General features: G+C 33.4%; 1 protein-coding gene and 1 long non-coding RNA gene across 5 annotated transcripts; one reads left to right on the top strand and one right to left on the bottom strand.

Annotated features, from left to right (window-relative positions):
* Positions 1-554: 554 nt before the first annotated feature.
* Positions 555-17,938, top strand: LOC128238629 (uncharacterized). Of its 3 annotated transcripts, XM_052954744.1 has the most exons (5): positions 555-637; positions 11,287-12,204; positions 12,441-12,740; positions 14,183-14,951; positions 17,716-17,938. In XM_052954744.1, the coding sequence occupies exons 2-5, from the start codon at positions 11,310-11,312 to the stop codon at positions 17,717-17,719; spliced, it is 1,968 nt and encodes a 655-aa protein (XP_052810704.1). In that variant the 5' UTR covers positions 555-637; positions 11,287-11,309; the 3' UTR covers positions 17,720-17,938. The 3 variants fall into 3 exon arrangements, with proteins under 3 accessions (XP_052810704.1, XP_052810702.1, XP_052810703.1); XM_052954742.1 differs by lacking the exon at positions 17,716-17,938 and having other exon boundaries at positions 14,183-15,705; XM_052954743.1 differs by lacking the exon at positions 17,716-17,938 and having other exon boundaries at positions 574-637; positions 11,274-12,204; positions 14,183-15,705.
* Positions 2,721-7,541, bottom strand: LOC128238630 (uncharacterized). Of its 2 annotated transcripts, none has more exons than XR_008261745.1 (4): positions 6,973-7,541; positions 4,991-5,193; positions 3,619-3,825; positions 2,721-3,140 (listed from the first exon to the last, which is right to left on the bottom strand). It is a non-coding gene; the product is annotated as an uncharacterized LOC128238630 (long non-coding RNA). The 2 variants fall into 2 exon arrangements; XR_008261746.1 differs by having other exon boundaries at positions 3,619-3,758.
* Positions 17,939-24,317: the final 6,379 nt, after the last annotated feature.

Here is a 24,317-nt window from a genome sequence, read left to right as displayed (position 1 = left end):
TGCAATTCTAAGATTTTAACTTGAAAAATATCCTAATATATGAAATTAATATATAATGATATTTTTCCAGTAAAATTCTTATTATTGTATCGAAATGTCATATTATAACTTTTTAAACAATATCAACGGACTGTAGGGCCATATCTTTGTGCCCAAGCTATGTGACGATCACCTTAGGTAACATTCAATACTATATCAAAGGGAAAAGTATATTACAAAATGTTCCATGTTATTTATTTAAGATTTACCTCCCTTACAGAATTAGTGGTCGATATCTAAGAGAGAGAGAGAGAGAGAGAGAGAGAGAGAGAGAGAGAGAGTAAACATTCAACTAGCAATGTACATACTTAGTAATTAAGGGCAACATAGCATTATATACATCCATTTTGTACCTCAGCATATCTTAAATATATATTAACGAAGCAGTTGGAAACATTTATTTTTTGTTTTATATCCTTAGCTGATTTATTTTCTGGCTTAGATACTTTATATATTATATATATCGGTATACATTTGATAGCGCTATCAAATTTACGCAGTGTAAATCTAGAGGATGTATATCTAGTGTGCGTATCACCATGTACTTCCTGTTTCATTTAATCTTATGGAGATGTTAACATATTGAATTTGACTCAAGGTTTGTTGATTTTACTTTATTTTATCAATTTGTTAATTATGTATTGAGCATTTTTATATCCCCTCATGGTAGGGATTTCTTTTTGAATGTAATATGTAGAACCTTTTACCTGTTCCTAGCAAAGTTATACCTTGGAGAATACTGGTTCAAGATTATACCCACATGTGAGTGACTATACTGAGCTAAAATGATGTCACATTAAAGTAAGCTTATGGATTCTGCATTATTCATTTAAAGATCAGTAAAAAAGGGGACACTCCATCATGAATGTACTCATAGTTTCCAATCTTTATTTATAATTATTCATTTTATCTCGATTATGAAAGGATGCTGAACGCAGATATGAACCACTCTCCAGTCTATTTAATTTAAAGTACCTGTGTTCTTTTTGAGGGGCCGTGAGATGTACCTATTGTACGGAACCCACAACATCTTAAATGGCGGTCAGTTATACCGCTGGACCACTCATATCCTGGCGCGGATCGAACCATTAATTTGTGTAGTGCACTGGCGTGGATTATATTTTAAATCAAAGCGCTGAAAGCGCTGCAAGACTGTCAGTGACGTAACTGAAGCAAGCAAACACTACCGCAAAGTTCTTTCAAATGAAACGTGATAAAATGATTTCATACAAATGATGAACACTCTTTAAGGTAGATGAAGAATGACAAATGTGATTATAATAAGCACAAATATATTGGGCCTACTTAATCATGTATCCAATGGCCTACAAGATTCTTAATTCAAATTTCCTAATTTTGAACCGCTTTAAATTAGTTAAATGCATATTCATAATGTTAAAATTGCTTCAATTTATGACGTCGCTTATAACAGTTTCAGTAAGCAATTACATTCCTTCATTTCATTAGGGTCTGTTGAAGCCAATGTCTTTAAAATGCAAATACAATACAAACTATACCCAAGATTCAAGGGACATAATAAAAATATAACTTTAAAATGATGCTCTTTCAAGCCTAAAAATGACTCCCAGAACTTCTATCAACAGAGTCCACATATCTACAAAATTTGTGCTCGAGTTACTTTCTTTGATATAAAAGTGAAAACAAATCTGCATGGTGCTGTGGCATAATACCATGAAAAAAACTAATATCTTTAAAATTTGTTTTCTAGTTTGTTTTTATTATGAAAGTGTTAATAAATCTGCATGGTGCTGAAGAAAAAAAACTAATGTCTTAAATTTCAAACCTGCAGCATTAATTAGCGCCATGTTGTCAAGAATATCTGGACAATTGAATGAAATATGCATGGACCAAAATGACAGCTGGTTTTTCATTGACAAAAGATGCCTTTGAGGCAGTTTTAAGATTATGCTATTCAAAGTATGAGGGTAGTTGGTAAAGTTTTCAATCATATTCAGACGATGGCTGATATTTGCTGATAAACATGTATCCTCTTAGCAGCAGGGAATAAGTAAATGACATAGTTTTAATGACCAATATTGGAGATGTGACCTTGACCTCCAAATCCAAAGGGGTCATCTGCTGGTCACCCCAAACCTAAATTTCAAGTTTGAAGGCCATGGGTGCAGACTTTGTCGAGTTGTCACACAGGCAAGCTTTTTGCGTTCAATGGTCTGTGACAAATCAATAGGGCTCACCTACTGGTCAGGCCCAACCCCAAAGTCAAGTTGTTCAAGGGCCATGGGTGCAGGCTTTGTCCAGTCATTATTAGTACAACCTTTTAGCATTCAAGGTGACTGTGACCTTGACTTTTGACCCAATGACCCCTTAAATCAATAGGATCTTCTAATAGTCAGGCTTAGCCTCCATGTTGAGTTTGAGGGCCATAGGTGCAGGCATTGTCAACTTATCAGTCAGATGTATGGTTTGACACCTTCCTGTTCAAGGTCACTGTGACCTTTGACCATATTTCCCCTAAAATAAAAAGGGGTCATCTACTGGTTAAACCAAACTTTCATGTCAAGTTTGACAACAGGTCTAGGAATTGTAGAGTTATCACCCAGAAAAGCTTTGGGTACTGTCAGAAAGACGGACGTAGCGGCCAACATCTGCAAAGCAATATACTCCTCTTCTTTGAAAGGGGCATAATAAATTGAAATTGATTAAATATTTTTGTTTATTACGTTAATTAACTTACACTACATACAACAAGTACCATTTTGATATTTTCGAATGCTCATTTGGGCATGTAAATGGGTTTTGATCTGACTATGAACATGAAACTACATAGTGATGTTCCCTCCTATCAATTCTAAATTTAAATAACCATGAGAAAAAGAGAATGTTTTCACTGCACCATGAATAAATATGTCAAACAAAATAAATGTCAAGTTATTCAAGATTAATTTAACACTGTTCTTTTGATGATTTCCGTGCATTCCTGACTGCAGGTTTTTCCCATTTTCCCACACAGTTATTTCATATTGGCCTTACAAGGTCAGATCTTGAGTTGGGTCTTCATTGCTGGACACTATCTCTTTATCTCCACAGAAAACACACTGGTGCAAGTTTCACTGCAACAACTACAAAAAAAGTTATATTATATTCTAACTGAACTCTGCATCAATATTCAATTATTTTTTTATTGGATTTAGGAAATGTCTTTGTTTTAAAGGGTTCATATAAATTAATGATTTTTTTCAATTTAATGCATTATCATGCTGGACTCTTTGACATTGATGGTTAAAACAAAGAAGGCATATGATTTGTGTACAGATTAAACATTATTAATTATAAATGTGTTCTTTAATTAATAGACAAGTGGCAACAATTTCCCCAGTTAAAAAAGCTTACATTTGTATATCTGCAGATTAATCATTTGCATTTCTTTTGCTTTGATCATTTAAGTCAAATGAGTTAGACATGATAATGCATTAAAATAAGAAATATATTTTTGGGCATCAATCTATAGTGTGTGTCTTCAATCTAGAAATAAATTTCTTCTCAACAGATGCTAAATTATAAAAAAATATATAAACCAAGATTTTGATTATGACATACCTGCATAGTTAGTGGTCTCCATAACTGCTCAGAAATGCTCCCTATGACAAACTAAGTGCTGGTGTATGGCTGGGTAATAGTGCTGCTCCAACCAATAGCGCAATTCTTCCTACAGGTGGACCAGCTCCTCAATATGGTTTCTGTCATGGCAATGATAACAGTATGTAACATGCCCTTTTCTACTTTCCAGAGAATGAATCTTCCAATCTAAATTACAAATTTAAGAACAAATTTATACATATGCATGTGTAATGTTGTTAAAAACATACCATTTAGGTGCAACAAAACTATAAGATTTTAGGTGAAAATTGAGCCAAATCAAAACATTTAGTCATTTAAAGCTGCACTCTCACAGATTTACTGTTTTTACAACTTTTGTATTTTTTGTCTTGGAATGACCTATTTTTTTACTAAAATATCTGCAAACCAGTGATATAAGACTATTGACAAAATATTAGATTGCAGACTTCCATATTTCAGGTCGAAAACAAAGGTTTTATGGCTTAAAGCGTTACTAACGATTTAAGAAAAATGCATAAAACATTTTGAACTTAAATATAAACATTTTCTGACAAATTTATTGTCAGCAATCTTATATGAATGGTTAACATGTATTTTCACATAAATTGGCCCGTTCCAAGACAAAAAATAAATAAAGTAGTCAAAACATTCAATCTGTAAGAAAGCTGCACTCTCAGTCACAGATTAAAGGTTTTGACAACTTCTTTTACTTTTTGGCTTGGAATAAGCTAATGAAAAGCAGTATGAAAACTGATGAAATAAGACTGCTGACAAAAGATAAGATCATGTTTTTTATATTTACATTTGTAACTATTGGTTTTATGGTTAAAAGCATTACTAACGCTTTACTAATAATGAGATTTTTGGCACAGAACATCATCTTTTGACCGTATTAAAATAAGAAAACAGCGTTCCAATTTTTTCAGTTGCCTTTTTTGACTGAATTATGGTAATATAAGAAAGCAGCGATCCCCTTTTTCCAGTTGTCTGTTATGTCCAGTGTTCAGAAATTCGCATAAAATAATTCCTTACAAGACCAAGAAATAAAAAAACAGTTGGTAAAACAGACAATCTGTGAGAGTGCAGCTTAAACATATGATATGCATTATCAGACCTACTCACATCCTGGCTACACAACCAGTACATTCATCAGCTTTACTGATTCGAACCAGGCACATTTATATTGGTAGACTAGCATTTTACCATTCTGTGCTGGCCAGTAAAGTTCTCATTTGAATTAGAATTCAAAATGTATATACCTTTGTTCATTTTCTTTGCCAACTCTGTTTCAACTGAACTTTTTAAATGAATGAGAAGTTTCAAAAAATAATTACAATATCTCAGTAAATACCTGCATTTATGTGTTTCTTGTGCAATCTGTCAGCTTTGGTAGGCTCTGCTTTCATTTTGTCCACCTCAATACTTGTAATCTTCTAGTCTGATGTACTGCCATCCAATTTTTAAGTCAGGTCAGGCAGCCATTTCAGCTTTGTTCCAGTTGATTGTATCAGATGATGTTAACAATACTAGCCTTGTATCCAGGCACTTCTCAATCTGAAAGTTTACAAAAGAAACTGGCCTGTAATATTTAATAAAAAAATCATAATTGTTTACTCCTGGATGATGGGTTCTAAAGTAAACCTTTGAGAAAAGATGCTACTGGTATGGTGCTTGAACCCACGACCATGTGAACACTTGCATGGAGATCTGTCAAACTGAGCTAACTGGGTAACTGATTTTTAGGCAGCTCCCAGCTTGGCTCTACAATTGACAGGTGCATTATACATTATAGAGACAATAAATCAAACACTTGAAGCACTAGTCCAAATAATAGTAACTTAACTGATCTTTTTACAAATTTTGAAATGGCATATCCTTCACATACAATTTTTTTGTACCAAAAGTGGGTAGCTATTCCGATTGGGATTCCGGGTCAGATAATTATATATATCTAAAATATGAGTTATGTACACAAAAAATAAAAGCTGACGAATTATTATGAGTTTGATGAGTGTTTTTCTTCATTTCATACTGTCAAAACATAATGATATAAACTGTTATACATGAAGATCACCTGCAAGGCTGCAGTGCATAGATTTACATACCCCGGTAGATGTAAAATGGTTGTGTTTAAATGCATTAAATGCTTGTTTTGTGAAAAAAATCTTTGCACTTACATGGTAATAACTAAAATACGAATATAAACCTTTAATATCTCTTTCAAACATATAATACTTATCTAACTACGATTTCAATATCTTTCAACCCCCACCCTGTTTTGCACAAACCCGATTAGACGTAAGGGATTGGAAGAATCCCATATAACACGTCTATTTTTTTAGACTATTGAAGCATATATGTTCTTTTTTGATGGTTGAGACGTTTCGGGTTAAACAACAATTAAAAATGCAAAATAATTTTAGTGAATAATCAACTCTGAATTGAAAGTAACATGAAGATGTTGTAGTGAAGGATTTGCCATATATATATTATATATATACATTTTTTTTAATCGTAAAAAGAGTCCGTCAAAGTACAAATATTTAGACTTAGAGATGTAGATCAGCTAGATGTACCTTCTAGTCCAAATAATTGTACTTTGACAGATTTTTTTATGATTTTTGATACAGCAAATCCTTCACGTACAAATTGTTTTGTACGAAAAGTGGGTAGTAATTCCGATCGGGATTCCGGGTTAAAGCATATTGCATCTATAACATATCATAAAAACAAGAAATACTACCAGATAATGTTATTTTATAAAAATTCCGTAACCAAAAAGTAATATCAAGCAAATAATTATGAGTTTGATGGTTTTTTCTTCATTTCATTCTGTCAAAACATAACAATATATACATGAAGGGCACCTGCAAGGCTGCAGTTCACAATTTTACAACAATCGGAACATTTCGGCCATCAATTGTAACAACTTGCCATCTTTGGTAAGCTTCGAGATAGTCAATCCCTGTTGGATACTGGCTGAGGTGTTCAGATTGTTCGGCCAAGGCTGAGTTGTTACGATTGTATTATCTCGAAGCTTGTCGGAGGTGGCCGAATTATTACGATTGGGTCAAGTTGTTCCACTTGGCATAATTGTTGTCTGTGTCAGTCAACTTTCCTTTTAATGAAAAGGTGAATAATGTGTTTTAATGCATTAAATGCTTGTTTTTTGCAAAATAGCTTTGCACTTCCATTTCAACCATAAAATATTTCACTTAATACAATTTCAATATTTTTCAAACACCCCCGCTTTTTGCACAAAACCGTTTAGACGTTAGGGATTGGAAGAATCCCGTATAACACGTCTATTATTTCAGACTAATGTACATGTACCTTCGTGTCCGAAATCGATCACTTCCTGGCAGCTCATTTCTGGATTGTCTCCATCTAAATTTATTATTTTTAGACGCATACATTGATGCCATTTTTGCTTCGATTGATGTTAAAGCAATAGCACTAAATACAGGTAGGTTATTTTGTAGAAGAACGTGTTCGAAGTAACATTCAATTTCATTTCCGCATAATCGCCGCCATATTGTGTATGACTTTAAAAACTACACCCTATAGTTCAAAATAACAATAGGCATAACGTTGACACACTGTGATAGGTATAATCAAAATAATTTACTCAAACAAATACAATAGTTCGATTGCTGCTGAAAAAAATCATTTGAAACATAAAAGCTATTTAACAAAATATTACATGACATGAACTCTTTAACCGCGTATGATTTATTTCTTAATAGCTTTCATTCATAAAATAAGTTCTTTGCCGGGGTTTGCCGGGTCAGTCTTGAATGCCGGGATATGTGTGACGTCACACGGGGTGCAAACATGTGGTGTAGCTTACTATTGGATGTAGGGTAAAATGACTTCGTATGTAAATGCTATACTTTCATTATTTTCATTATATTGTTCAATAAAACTCACCAAATTGCAACGGTACAACTATACTAAGAGTAACACGCAATGTCTGTCATAAAAAAAGGCAATAACGCGTTAAATACACATAAGCAAGTACTTGACGCCCCACATTAACGTAAGTAGTTCTGTTGCTACGCAGGTGGTGTGTATTAATATATTCATGTTCAATATGTCGTGTCAGGCGACTAGTCGCGTTTCTGAAATACCGCTCTCTAAAGACTGTCGGCTTGCAGCCGACAGTCTAAAAACCTATACGCCAATACGCCAGTTTCACTTATCATTAGGCTTAGACATGCCCTTGTGACTACATGTAGTTTTCTGGCCTTTAACCAATGAAAACATGGAAATATTACTCCTTAGATAATGATCAATCTAAGATGATTTTTTAATATGGCCCCATAACAACATAAACCCTAGTCCCTGCTCAACCCTTTCCTGGAGGTGATACCAATTGGGAACGGGTAGTCAAACGTACGGCACTCAAAGAGTGTCGATACATCTTGGAGGAGTGTGTTTCGACCAAACCGGTCATTGTGCAAGACTGTCACCTACCAGGCTCGATGTGGACAGAAGATAGTACAATTATGTAGTAAATGAACAGGACAAACTATTCAAATTACTTCCAAACCTTACCATAAACCAATTTCATTTTCAATGAATAACCTTCAAAGAATATAATCTCAGAATTCTTCAATAGAACATAAAGTATTGACTTTTTTTATGGATATGTAAATATCTTCATGAATTATGTACAATAAATTATATCATAATTCAGAATGTTCCATGTACTAGTAATAAACATTATTTTTATTACCAACATACATTTTCAGTGATCAAATTTCGTCTCATAAGGCCACTCCTTTTTTATTTTTTGGTTTACAAGAAATTTTGGAAAAAAATGACCACCGGGTGGTCGAAAAAAAAGAGAAAAAAAGGGAAAAAGTCACAAAACATACTCTTAAAGGGTGAAAATCAGAGAACAACATAATAACATTGAAAGTGTCTATCATTTACTTGACATTTAAAATATCTAAACTGCTATTAATGCATGTTTTAATACACTCAAAGTTTCAAAGTTCTAATTAAACACACAGTTTAAATCTAGCATACTGTGTATATAAAACATCAATGAAATTGGCTATAAAACATGTTTACAGGCATAAAATACACTTTTTAATGCGATCCATACTAAGTTCCGATATTTTCGGACCGGGATATTTACCATAGGACATAAAAATCACATAGCATAATAATAAATCTAGCATGTGACTTAACTTTATGTACTAATGATAGTAACAGAGAAATCCATAATTATGTATCGGATATTTTCATCTTCTCACAACTCCGCCAATTTGTGTATACATGCGTTCACAGGGCATCTATACTTCATGCTTGTTTATTTTTCATTTAACACATCTCATTTATAGTGAAATATCAAGTTCATTACAAATTGAAAAGGACTTATTCAAAATAGTTTTCCGTGTTGTTTTATCTAAATGTTTTGCACACAACTCCTGGCATTAGTAAATGTCATTGACACATGTGTTCAACTCTTTCATTGTTTTTACTCTACTATTAACCTTATTAAACATGAATAAACATGTAATCTAGAATTTACACAAGCTTTACATTGACTCAATGAAAAGTATTTCCAAACCATTTTGTGATTTAAAATCCATAAACACCACCGACCGAACTTGTGACTCTAGGTCACCGGTGTCAACTTATAAATTTTACTTTCGATTTCACCACTCACACTTAGTGCACGGTTATTTGATATTTAACCATAAAATGTTTTTCTCACACATAATTTACAAATATTTGTGTCTACTAATTCGATGGCAGCCGCTGACACTTTTATTTTTTATCTATAAACAACAATATTTTCATGACCTAAATTGGCGGGGAAAAACAACAATCCCGTGACAGTTATTGTTTGTATAGGCTGTTAAATTTGCCAATGTCTATCGCTATTGTTATTTTAACAACTCCTGCATATTTTAATTAATTATTTCATACAAAGAATGTCTGCTATGGTCAATTCCGCCATTGCCAACGGCGCTGCCATAACAGTTGATTGGCTCACATACTATCACTATAAATTGGCGAATACGGCTACGAAACAACAAACCAGTATCTACTGCATTCGTACTCTTATCTGTTCATTTTTCTTTCGTTTCTCACCAAAATCAATACGGTCGGGAAAATAAGTTTGAAAAAAAAGTGAAATTCATTTTTTTTTTTGGACTTTTCGGAAAATTAGACGCGCCGGTTTTGTAAACCAATTTATATAAAAGTAGTGGCCTAAGGTAAAAAACACGGATTTTCTGCTTCTTTTTTTCAAATTAAACATGGTATCCTTCATAAGAATCTTTATTTTCGATATTTGTTCATCATTTTGGTCAATTAAAACAATTGTCTGTATTTTCGTACAACTTATTTGAGGATAAGAGTGCATCTTCATCAATGTATATATTTGAGTGAGATAACTGTTTTCAAAAAAAGATATGAGAGGCGAGATTCCACGCAAGAAATGAAAGTGTCACTTTCAACTCCACTTGACGGCGTGACATGTTCTTACTAAAAAGCGATCTAATTTCACTTTAATCGCTGGCTATTTCAACAGAGGCAATAAAAGCAGGTAAAGCTATCAGTTAGAGTCACCTTTATTGATAACGTCATTTTTACCTTCATTTTGACAGCAGGTAGCATGTCTTTTTTATCAAAATGATAATAAACTCGATAACGCAGATATTTTCCAAACTGCAATCAAAACAACCACATATCCACTTAATTTGATTGTTTTCGACACAAAAATACAAATCAAAAACTGATTAATGTCATGCATTTTTAAAATAATAGGTTTGACTTTCTTATTTAAAATAGTGTCATGTTGATGAAAATGCTATCAAATTATCTAAACCATTGATGGGTCCCATTATCATACAAATATATATGACTAATAATTATCGGCCTTTATCACTCTCACAATGGGATACATTAGCATGTTATCAATTAATAAGCAGTACAAATGTAGTGGGTGTATCGCCTTGTGCTTCCTGTTTTTATAGTTCATATGGAGATTGAGATATGGAGATGCTAACTTAATGCATTTGACGCAAGGTTTGTTAGTGTTTTTTTCTTATCAATATGTAAATAACATACTGTCTCTTCTTTATGTAAGCCTCGTCCAATATGGCATATCATAATTATGCAAAATTATGATACACAGGTGCAGGGTGCGTGTTTATGCCATACCGTATGTCCACTCCCCACTTATTTACCATAAAGGGGAAAATTTCCCCAGGCCTTTAAATAATGACTTGGGTATTGTAACTATTCGTAAGACGCAAGAAATAAAGTTTGTAATACCATGTTCTTGTAATTACTTAATGTAAAATAATAGTGTACAGAATACTATTAATATTAAACAAATAATTAAACATGTTTTATAACCTAAAATTATTGTGATTTAGTAATAGTAATAGATCCTTTATCATTATTTATAGGCCTAATGGATATTTTGGGTAATTAATCAGGGGCATAGGGATGTGGCAAAAACACGCACCCTTATACTACAGAATAATAGTATTCGAGTGTGAACCATTTTAATCATTTTAATCTAAAAATGTGACACTCAACGGTCAAAATATTTGTTGTATCTAAATGCTATTTTTTCTAAAGTTACTAATCTAACAATGGTAACACAGTAAATATTTTCAGAGTTGTACTGACTCAGGAAGCCAATGGATCAAGTCCCGGGCAAGAAAGTCCAGGCAGATGCCTCTACTATCGAGGAGATATACTGCCAGCCCTGCTTCCAGGATGGGGAATCCCTCTCAGCCGAGGCCTACTGTACTGTTTGCAAAGAGTTCATGTGCTCCAACTGCACACAGTTCCATAAGAAACAAAGAATATCCAAGTCCCATTCACTTCTTGACAAGAGCAGCATGCCTACCACCATGAGAGGTTTCACAACAATAGACGAGAGCTCAAAACTTTGTGACATCCACCCTGAAGAATGTATCAAATACTTCTGTCCCACCCATCAGACACTAAACTGCGGACATTGTTCTGTCCTTGATCATCAATCTTGTAAACAGCAGATCATTTCTGAAATTGCTAAAGCCTTTAAAGAGGGTCAAGGCTATGAAGCCATCAAACAAGTTATTGACAAATTACTGAAAGACATTGATACCTATGTGACTGATGTTAAAGAAAACATTAAGCTCGTAGAAGATCTCGGGGAACATGAGATTGCTAAGATAAGGAATTATCGAGATCAAATTAACAAGTACATTGATGAGCGCGAAAACACACTGCTGAAGACCATTGCTAACATCAAAAACACTGATGAAACACTCCTCCACTCCCTGAAACTACAATTTGATGACCTTAAGATTGAGGTCAATGCGATCAAAACAAAACTAGAAGTACAAGAAAAGAACACTAGCCAGCTGTTTATTGAGGCCCATGTATCCAAAAATTTGCTGGAGGGACTGGAATTAACTCTTGCCGAGATTGTCAAAAAGAAGACCATTCAAAAGTATCAGTTGAGGATTGACCCCGCCACTGAGAGACTGCTCGGTTCCAACACTGGCTTTGGCACTATTGAAAAGATGGTTACTTCAAAATGTCTTGGTATTTGTTTAAGTTGCTTAAACAGTATATGAAAAAGAATTCTAAGGTGCTTTCATTAAATGCCAATGAGTTTTATTCATTTTAGAGTCCCTTTGTATTTCTGAAACTTTTGAACTTGCTTGAATACATGGTCAAATTGATAATAACAATTAAATGTTAAAAAAGATTATAAAATACATGTGCATTATTGAGATTTAGATAAGTTAATGAAATTAGTTCATTGTTTTAAACCACAGAACAGAGATTTGAGCGATCAAGTTCCACAACACAAGCCAAAAATGAGAAGAATACAACACTATTTGATACTGCAACAAAGTTGCAAGAGGTTGGGGACAAGAAAACCACTACAGCTTATGCTGCTGCCAACGTTCAAGACGCTGGGGACGAGATCACCACTACAGCTGATGCTTGTACCAACGAACAAGCAGTTGGCGAAATACAGGTTTTTCAAAAAATCAGGATGATCGATACCAATACAGTACCAAAACCAGGTTTGATTGCTAATGGAACGCAATCATCTGCAAAACCAAAACAAAGTAAATATGATTACATTTTAAGGAATACCTAGAATTGATATTTTACTACAGATTGTATGGTCTCAAATGTACTATAAGTGTTTACACAGCTAAGAGTCCTTTATGGCACAAATATGATTACAATTTCATACCACTCTCAAAATAGGTTTCTTTTTTATACTAGAATTCCGCAAATTGAATGTGTCGCCTGGCAGGAGCGCGTGTCATCTTTTTTTGGGGGTCAGATTTAGGTCACCACGACCTTGACATTCAACTGAAGTAACTAAGTACATCACAAAGAAATCAAAATGTGTCTATAATGATTCGCAGGTGACAAAAACTGCAAACGCAAATCGAAAAAGTTCCTTATTTTTGTGAAATGGGAAGAAATATATTACAGATAAAATTCATATACATGTGTACATGTATGCGAATAAATGACACACGCATTATGATTATGAAACATGCGGAAAAAATACCCCATCCAGATTATACTGTCATGTTCGTGACGTCTAAATATGTATTTGCATTTGTTCAGCCTTCCATTCTCAATTGATCATATATTTTTGTAAATGTAATGGAATTAGCTTAAAACGATTACTCTTCAAATAAATAATCAAACTGGGTATTTTCATAAAGGCACCTTTTATTTCAATTCAAATGTATTTAGATACCAAGATGTTTTTCTCACGTTCGTAGAATTGACATCAAGTCTTATAACAGCGGTAAACATTAAGATTTGACCACGATTGAAAGTTCGAAAAGGGCTATAAAGGCACAAAAAGAAGTTTTATTATTATAAATTTTCTCACCCTAACCTGCTCATACATTCGTATGGACAAATGACCCAAAACCCAAATTTCTCAAAATTCTAAAATCCCTTAAAACAGGTTCAAGATAAGCTCGCTATTTTTGTTTTGGTCTTATTAGTGTGATATTCTCTGACACTTTTGAAGGATATTATCCTAATTTGCTAGATTTTTGTTTTGTAAATTCAAGCTTAAATAAGTCATCTGGTAAAATGAAGTATGATACTAAAACTTATAACGCTTAAGATTTCTTTGAGGTTTTGGGGCAAAGGTTTATTCGGAAAAGTGTAATACACAGGATTGTTTTATACTCTAAAGCCTGGCTATTATGGTTTTGGCTAAGATTGCTCGCGGTTACGATTTTCGTGGTGATTCAGGACCAATTGTGACCACCACGAATCGTCGGTGGCCCCAACTGTTTAATACTGTCGTGGTGCAGCCCATAGGGGAATCGTAGTGCATACGTAACCTAATCGGGCACATTCGCACAGCCATCGTATAGGCGGTCGTGGAAAATGTTTTGTTTTAACAATATCAATAAATCAAAAGCATTAAACAGGGAAGCATCATGTGAATGACAAAGATAACCCTACTTCTGAAACTATTTACCCTGCTGTGGTGTATGGTTTACTTACACGATTGTTGTGTTTCCAGAAAAACAGACCGTAGTCAACACTGACCTTACCAGCCTGGAGTTCACCCGAGCCCCAGACATCCCAGTCAAGTCTCCATCAGGCACCTTGAACTGCGGGCTGACCAGTATGCTTGTCCTGCCTGAAGACCGACTGTTAATCGCTGACTGTAACAACGACATAGTGGCGATGGTAGACCTCAAAACCAGCAGCTTGATGTCCGAGGTTGATGTGCCAAGTACGGCATTGGATATGTGTCTCCTGCCTGGGGACAGGGTCGCAGTTAGCATGGGTTGTATGGGTATTCAGTTAATTGAGACACGGGGAAAACTCGTACTTAAGGACACCATCAAGGTTGGCGGTGACTGTCATGGTATTTGTTACCATAACGAATGCTTAATTGTTTCGTACAACGGCGGAAATGTTGAGAAGATAAATATGGAAGGGAAAGTGTTGAAAAAGGTATCAGATAGTTGGCTTTCTAGGAAACCTTTTAAATACCCTTGGTACGTGGCAGTGGTCAGTGATGGTCTGACAGAAGCCATATATGTGTCTGACTTTGACAAGAACACAATCACCAAGCTAGACATGGACTTGAACATCCACCAGACTTTCCAAAACCCTGCACTGAGAGGACCAACAGGCATTACTGCAGTAGATAACCAGCTACTTATCTGTGGTTTATTTAGTAACAACATTTTGTGTCTGGACCTTCCAAGCGGCCAGATGACCAAACTTCTGAGGATATCGACGCCACGCAGTGTCTGCTTCAGTCATCAGCAAAACAAGATGTACGTTACCGCCTTGACAGAGGGGACTGCAAACAATTATGTAAACGTGCATAAGACAGCATAATTTTTTTATCAGTTTTTTTAATAAGCAACGGGTCAAGTGAACCATTTGCACTTACATTTAGGTAGAAAAACAGATTGTTTTCCTCTATCTATTTATGAGCTCTGTGTTTGTTGTGAAGAATATACAATCATTTTAAAAGGACTCGTACATGATTTATAAGGTCAGATATCGAACAAATATGTTCACGTGAATTTTGAAGAAAATGCCGATAACAATGAAAAACGATTGTCAAAAGTATAGACAACATTTTTATTGTTCACAAGTATATGATAGAAAATGCTTTATTTTGCCGAAAAACGTTAGTATCGCTATCTAAAATTAATGACTTTAGTCTTGATTAATACCCAGTTGTTCAAATGAGTATCTATCAGCTTCTAGATACATTTGGTAATAATAATAATGCAAGAATCATTGACCTAGATTTCGAAGTAAACGAGTTATTTGATAAGAAGAATATATCTTTTCGTTATTGAAAACCGATTTAGACTCGACAGAACCTCGTCTTTATTGTTTAAGAATGAACTCATTTAATAAATTCGATACAGCATGGGCACGAATTTGAGATCCTCTCTCTATATATAATTATTTTATTTGAGAACATTATTGCTGATTATTTTTATTTAATTTTCTTTATTATCATTTATAAGCATGTATCATAAGTATCATAAATCAATAAAAATGCAATCAAAATCATGCCTAAAATTCCTTTCTGCAGATAGCGCTCTACGGCGCATTAATTGCATGTATAGTTCAGCACCCGATTCAAAACAATGAAATCACGAGTTATATTTAGTTGCTATTTTGATTACACTTAATTAACAAGTTTTAACTAAAGCGTTATTTCCTATAGTTCTTAAGACATATATATTTATTATGGATATGTTTTTTATGAAAGCAGAAGCAGTGCACCCTATCAATTGCAATTTTGAAAACATGCACAAACGTGCAAAATCATGAAATTATCATATAGAAAATCACTTAAAATAGTTTGAACATTTCAGAGTGATGTGTAATGTGACTGGTCATATGCTCTGAAAATACATTTAAACAATAATTATTAACTTTTTTGGCGGTTAGGGGTTGGCGGTGGGGGGGGGGGGGGGCTGTATAAATGGTAATAGTTTTTTGTAAAATTAAACCTACCCTTTACTAAATGGGTCAGAAAACCCACTGTATCTTACTCGTAAATGACAATGGCCTGAACAAAAGATTAAAAACGTAGTATGATTAAAGCTACCATTTACCTACCCATCTCTAGTTCAGAGAATCCGTTGTACTTTACACCAACCAAGCCAAGCGCCTCCTTTCAGGCGACCTTTACCATTCTAGGTGAAAGGCATATACATATAACTCATTAAATGTTTTGGTTCGAACACATGATTACTGAAATACTGCACTTTTAATTAAGAAAACCTTACGGTAATCCTTTCTCATCTCTTCTGGGTGAAACGACCCGCCTTTGGCCGGAGATATTTTTCAATTGACGTTACAATAACCCGGGATAAAATCTACTACTTTATATTACTTTTAAACATGAAATTGAAACACTAATGACAACACTACATTAAAATGTAATAAATTAACACTTTCTAAAATGTTGATTTATTTTGACCCAATATAAATAATTAACGATAAACAATTTTCATGATTATTGTTATATGCGATGATTCGCGATCCGAACATATCCGAAGATGATGCGTTCATCGGATGATAACCACAATTGCCGAATGTCATTTCATTTAAGGAATGGAGGCTGAGTTGTCAATATTTTCTCCCAAAATCGTAAATCCCTTCAAATAGGATCAAGCTTAGCTCAGTCATTTTGTTGTAGTATATTTTTTGTAATATTTTTTCTAATGAAGAGGCCTGAGACTTTCGTTAGGAATTTCTAAATGGTAATCAATATTTTTTTGTTTTTTGTTTTTAGAATCAAATTTTGGTATGATATTTGGTTAAACGATATGAGAAACGTAGCCTTATTTTTTAGATTAATTCATACCTGTTAAATTTATGTATAAAGTCTGGCTCCCACTTTTATGGGTTGGGCTACCATTGCCAACGTGGACAAGTTTGAATTCATTCGGAATTCATTGTCATGACTCTTGGTGATTAGTTGGTTATCCATGAATGTTTTATCTGAAATGGTGCAGCTCCATTTTTGTTTTAAAAAATCGTAGTAAATTCGTAGTGCATTCGTTATTTATTATGACACATTCGTACATCCATTGTATACGCGGTCGTGGTATTCGTGTATCAACATAATTGATCATTGATGGTCGTCGCCCTCTCCAATTAAGATTCAGTACGATAAGTCAAAAACGGACAACGTTCTGGTGCGACATGATACTTATACTGTATGGTTATCTACGCACTCCCTACGACCATTGCACGATTAATCGGGATTAACAATGATTCAACCAGGCTTCAAACAGTGTATGATTTAACGAACAGAGTGGCATAGAGCACATTCGCAATTATACTCTTACAATATTATCGTTGTAAATATTTAAAAGTGGTTTCATATCTTAGTTAGTTGATCAAATTATACGTTGCCCAAAATTGTATCATTAGTTTGCTGTCACATTATATATTATTCCATATTATTGTAAAAAGAAATAAAAAACACCTTGTAATATGCAACAAAGTTACAAATTATTTACCTTTTGTGGTTTATAATAACATGTTTTTTTGTATTTCCAGATAAAAATAGAAGATATTCAGTAATGACCTGACCAGCCTGAAGATCACCAGTTATTCAGTTATTTTTGTACACTTGGACATCTTAAATGAACATTATAAGCAAATGTTTTGATCAAATCAGAAAGACGTCATTTGACGGATGAGTTGTTATCAATTAATATAAATGTCCAGTGTCTTATAAACGTGAACTTATGAAAAATACTTACAGTTGACCAGTTTAAATTGTAATGGACTATGTGCCAAATAACTGAATAAAGCTTAAACAGCGGTACTGCAACATCAAAAGCTTAACCCCGATGAAAACATTACACCATTTTCAAGGTTGTTGTTTGTAGTGAGCTTTCCTGTCAAAATTTAAAATAACGACATTTATTATGAAAATAGTCGTAAAGTATTTAATCCCTATACTAGTAGTCGAAATTAAGTCGAAGGTCCCATTGTTTGCATCTATATAGAAACTCCGAAGAAGACAAAGATAACATTTCAAAATATAAATATTTATCCCTTTTCTCGGTCATAGTATAAGATAATGCTCGTTTTCTGTGAATATGCTTTTCACCAAAAATTTATAAGTTCATCACGATAACATTTATATGAGGGATATTGTTTATAGTAAAATATTACCTCTTGGATGTATCAATTACAAATAAGGTTATAGACCATTCGATAATGTTACAAACAAAATAAAGATCTTAGCTTTAGGCTGCTCGGGTGTGAACAGGACTTTCTTTGTATGTCTTTCTTTTAGTTGTCATAGCAAGTGATTTTGAACATGAGTTCACAATTTTAATTAAGCCATATGGTGTTAAAAACGTAAAAATGGAAATACTCTAAAATAGTTAATTCTGTTCTCACTTTTTGAAGAATGTGCTTAAATGTTGCTGACAGAAAATACACCTACATATACATGTATCTGTATTGTCCATATTTGACGTGTGTATTGTTTTTTTTCATTCTATTAGACCCGTTCAAAAATGAGCCTTCTTCACAACTTACCCTTTTGGCAAAACAATTGTTCTATATTTTCTTTAAGATGAGCAATCAGCCAAATACCCATCGTTTTGTTTTTCCTTATTTAAAGATAGTATCTACTTAGTTCAGAAAACCAAGATGTAAAGGGAGTGTTTATATATATAGGACTGCTACAATGTTATGGCGTTATTATTTGCATATTTAAAAACAAATCGGACGAGTTTCAGAATAAGGCATATATGTAGACTAAAATATCACTTGTATTATCAGAGAAAAACGTAGATATTTCCTTGACGCCACATTATTTTATCGAATACTGGTGAAATTTGGTCCGATTGTGTGTTTCAATAAAATGTAGAACCATTGCGATACTAGTGCAACGTGGCTCAAAATCAGTAGGTGTAAAAGTAGAAAAGTCCTTGATGAGTCTCTTGAATGCAATAATTCAACCAAGTTTGATTGCTACTATGGAGAGTGTTGTTTTAAAAGGTGACCTCATTATCTATATGGAGACAAACACTTCGACAATGTCCCATGGAACTTGGGTAAAAATCATGTTTGTTGTTTGACTTAGATATTGCTACCCGATATGATCCAAAATCAATCTTAACCCAGATTCTCAATCATAAAGAGTTTTAACAATATGTTCTAATTATTCTTTAAAACTTTCCAGTACACACATTTTATTTCATAGAGGTTAAAATACCGACTAAAAATATAATGAATGATTTAAACATGAAATATGGACACTCAAGCAGAGTTTGTTTAGACAGCCAAGGACGCATGGGAACACTTTCTTTTGCAAAGCTACATCGAGAGTAACGTTTGCGGTTGGAATTTAATGTTGTTCTTAAAAAAAAAATGGTTTATAAGGCATGAAGAGAAATACTACACGCGTGCGATACAGTCATAAAACAAGCAATTTAAAGTGATACAACCCAAAAGATCAAGTGTGCATTATTATAGTTCAGTTCATAATGACTGACTCTAAGGAACTCAACTTGGTATCACTATGTATATAGTTGTATTCATATCTGCCGCCATATTCTATATGTATATAGGACTATTTGCCGTAAATACTGAACGGTATTTGACGTTGACTTGACAAGTTCGACCTCACTTCAATTATGTATTTCGCAGATTGAAATAATTTGATTTGTCAACGCTGTTATCTTAACATTCGTTACGAGGACAGTTATTGGCGCTACAGTTTCAAAATAATGTTAAAAACAGCAACGCACTTTAAAATTGCTTTAGTCAAACCATGAAATTAAATCCGCTATTGAATAAAATCAAACATTGACAAGAAATTAATCGAACCATGATATAACACTGTTTAATATATCTGATACAGATTATATATCTAAAATTAATTATGCATTTCATGTATTGTAATACGTTAACATCAAATAATTTTCAAAATGCGCTTGACCCTATATTACGAAGCGTATAGGGAAAATGTTGAAGATGTTACAATTAAAAATGATGTTGAAACACAGCAACTCAATTTCTCTGGAAACATCTTTATTCAAACCATGAAACCCACATCAGCTGATGACAAAAAAAAAGAAATAGTTTTGTTTACATATTTTGTAAATAATTTCTATTTCTATTAAATTATTTAAAAAATACATGACACATATCTTAATTATACAGCATATAATACACAATTATGCAAATATCCATTTTATACAATTGCGGGTTTGAACCAACAATCAATCTAAAACAGAACAGGACAAATTTTATAACACATACACTTTACTGGTTTTTATGTTACATTTACAGAATATACAAACATCTTTACATAACAAATATACAAAGTTGTAAGCGACATTAAAGAAATATTACAGTTAACAGTGGGAATAAATAAGTGAAATAGCGGAAACACATGTAACAATAAGTAAATTAATGTTTTAACCATTCTACACAAGTGTTACGTGTTTGGCCTGAAGGTCAGTAACATTACAACAGCTACACACTTGCCAAATTGACATTGATAACAATACACGCATTTATAACATGTTTTATACATTCATCATGAAAGTATTAAAACATGGTCGCTTCCCTCCCTAAAAGTCATTATTAATGCATCAATCAGAGCAAAAACCTTTCCTTAAAACAACTTTATAATCATTATAAAAGGCGTATTATGTCAGTTAAAATAAAATACAACAGTTGATTCCTCGAAACTTAATCGTGTTGTAAACCTACAATGTGTACTTGAGTTATACAAATCAAATATACAATGCGACCAAATATTCATTCAGTAATTGAGTATGTTCAACCACAAATTATATATTTTTGGTAAATAGATAAGATTCCTTCACAACAAAATATATTTTTTGTAAAACAAAAATATTTATTTAAAACGACCAAATATTCATTTATATAATATTATGATTAAAAAGGGTGGATCTGCTTAATCTTAATATTTTACACAATATATTTTAACAGACTAGGACTATCACGTGGTTTCATCAGACAAAGAACCGAATAATGAGGTCAGAAGGGTGGATCTGCTTAATATTAATATTTTACATAATATATTTTAACAGACTAGGACTATCACGTGGTTTCATCAGACGAAGAACCGAATAATGAGGTCATGTCTGTTCAACTACAATTCTTAAAGGGACTAGACACCAGATGGTTCCAAAATCGGCACATGCAGTAATTTCTCAAAACAAGCCTATAAGTGTCAATACGAGCTAGTATGGTTATGTCATAACTTCATGCATTATGTTAAATTAATGCTGTATATTGTGTATTTGGACCGGAGGTCATATAATGCAAATAAATTGAATTGAATTGAAAAAGTATGAAGCCGATAATACATCAATTAACATCATTAAAGTAATATTATGCCGCTGTATCAGTGAATTGGCCCGTTCAAAAACAGCGCATAATCGTTTTAAAGTTCATAGTGTGTATATTTAGCATGTGAAAGGCAGGTGATTATTACAGATACATGTGCCGATGTTATTTTAAAATTAACTGGGATTTACGTGGTAGACAGACGCAGTAGTTTTTCGAATTTGAATAATACACAAAAACTTCAAAAGATACATCCGTCGTTAGCGATGTGATACAACAACTATTAAGATTCAGTGCGTTGTATACACCGATATCAATTTTATATTAAAAAATCTTCACACAGCTGTTTCATCTGGTGTCTAGTCCCTTAACTGTTTAAACGCTTAACTTATTAAGGCAGACAGCTGGAAATGTAGGATATATCCGCAATGCCATCAAATAGATACACAGATAATACTTTTTTGTTTTGTCTCCTTACTATTGCCTACATTTCCCACCAAATCAAATACGCTTAACAAGTTCCAATGAACTCCAATTCCACTTAATTTCTGGGATTTCCTTTCTTCAAGCATACTTTATGTAAAGGATAAAAACTTTATATGCCAATAATTTCTAAATGCAACTATAAAAATGATCTTTCTTAAATGTTTGTAAAGTATTACTTTCTATGAAAACAATTTTAATTATTTTGTTAAACGTTAGTATACGATATTATATTTTACACCAAAAATGTTTTAAAATTTTATTATAGGAAAAGTGAAATCCGAAACCAATCTGTAACTTTTACAGATTGAAATGACTAACAAATATATTTTCATACATATATGTTCAACCTTGAGTTCTGTGGGCACCATGGAAGCGGATTTAGTTTTTGTAAAACGTTAGTTTTCAATATTTACTATTATCAAAAAATACTTTCACTCTAAGAAAAGTGTAATCCGATACCAAAAACAACAAAAACTAACTTTAACAAGTATAGGTTGAAATGATAAACAAATCAACTTTCATACATAATTTTATACATTCAACATTGAGTTCTATATGCACATGGGAAGCGCGTTCATCAAAAACTGTTTTAAAGTTTCAGTACTTGAATCACAATTTCCGTCGAAAGAGTTAATACTGGTGACATTCCATGGTTTCAAGTGAGAGAGGTCACATATACATTCGATATGATTGTTCTGGAGTTGCAAACTACTAAGTGAATGCAAAGTTGTGATGGAGCTTGATATCGAACGTAGAAGGTTATTGCTAAGCAATAAATTTTCCAGTTTGGGGTTGTTTCTAAACGCATGCAAGGAAATGAATTCTAGACCATTGTCACTCAAGTCAAGTGTGATTAAGGCCGTCAGGTTATGTACATCTACATCATAAATAACACCGATGTGATTATTTTGCATATAGAGATGTGTTAATGCATGTAACTTATTGACAGCATCAGGTATTCTACTGAAATTATTTGAATTCAGATACAAAAACTGCAGCCGGTTGTTTGCTGGTATGAGTTCACCATTGATATATCGTAGCTTATTCGAAGCCAGAATCAAGTGTGTGATTTCTGGAAACGTGTGAAAAACATCTGGGAAATTTCTTAGATTATTTCCATAAAGATTAAGTGATGTAACAGAATTAAGACGTTTGTTGCACGGTTCAATAAATGATGTATCTGGATTTAAATAATAATTATAGGCAAACGTCAAACTTAGTAAGTTCTGTAGTTGACAAATGGCAATAGGCAGCCTAACTAAGTGAGAACTAGTTATATATAAGGAATACAAGGTTGATTCCATGCCATGAAAGGCGTCTGTGCTCAGTCTAGAAAATGGTATTCGAGATAAGACCAGGCCATTAATTGCTCGCAGCAAAAGAAACTCATGAGGCCAGGAAGTAAAATGGGTTAAATCAACTTCGAACTCCTGCAAATTCCTCCCAAGTACAGTCATGAAGCGAGAATCCAATGTCGTCAAGTAACAAGGATCAACATCTAAGAGAGTTAAGTTTACAAGATTTTCTAGTGCTCGTGGAAGAATTGAAAAATAATTTCCGCTTAAATCAAGGTTCAAAATGTGAGTGTCAATACAATTAAAAGCACTGCTTGATAAATAATCTATCTTGTTTGAACTTAAATCCATGTGTACACTTGTATCTCTCGATAATGCTAAGTTGCAGAAAGCATTTGGTCCTATTGTTGTAATGTTGTTTTTTTGTAACTGCAAATTGATAAAAGTATTCGCACTGATGTTACTGTGCTTGAATTGCGGTATTGTCTGTAGATTTTTAGAATCACATCGAATGTCACTTCCGGAGCAAGTACATGGAGACGGAGCTATACAGTCGCTGTCCAGAACAAATGAACTGGCCAGACTTGGAAGAACAAGCACCACAATCTGAAAAAATAAGAACACATGTTTTTCACATTTTTATTTTTATATCGCAATACAATTTGCTTAACCACTATCACACACAATTTTGTTAATTCAACATTTAATTTTTGAAACAGAGGTAATAAAAGACACTGAAAACATTATTGAAGTCAATGGGTACTCGTATAAAAATGCAAACCAGATGTGTGAAGTTATATCACCTTTAGGTCCACATCTTTCAATGTGTTTAATATAAGTGACCATAAACAAATAGAATAAACGTGCACTGTTTTATCCTGGTTAGATTACTGATTTACATGTTCCGTTTAAATGTATAACTTAAATAATAAGCAAGAAGTAAATTGTATCTAATATTTGTATTACGAAGGTTATTACATGTTGTTAACACATGATACAAATGTTAAGAAATATAAATTATATTAAAGCTCAGCT

This window comes from Mya arenaria, chromosome 6, assembly GCF_026914265.1.
Source record: "Mya arenaria isolate MELC-2E11 chromosome 6, ASM2691426v1".
NCBI classification, from domain to species: Eukaryota; Metazoa; Mollusca; class Bivalvia; order Myida; family Myidae; genus Mya; species Mya arenaria.
Note: the sequence above shows the minus strand (reverse complement) of the source record. Positions and strands in the feature narration are given on the sequence as shown.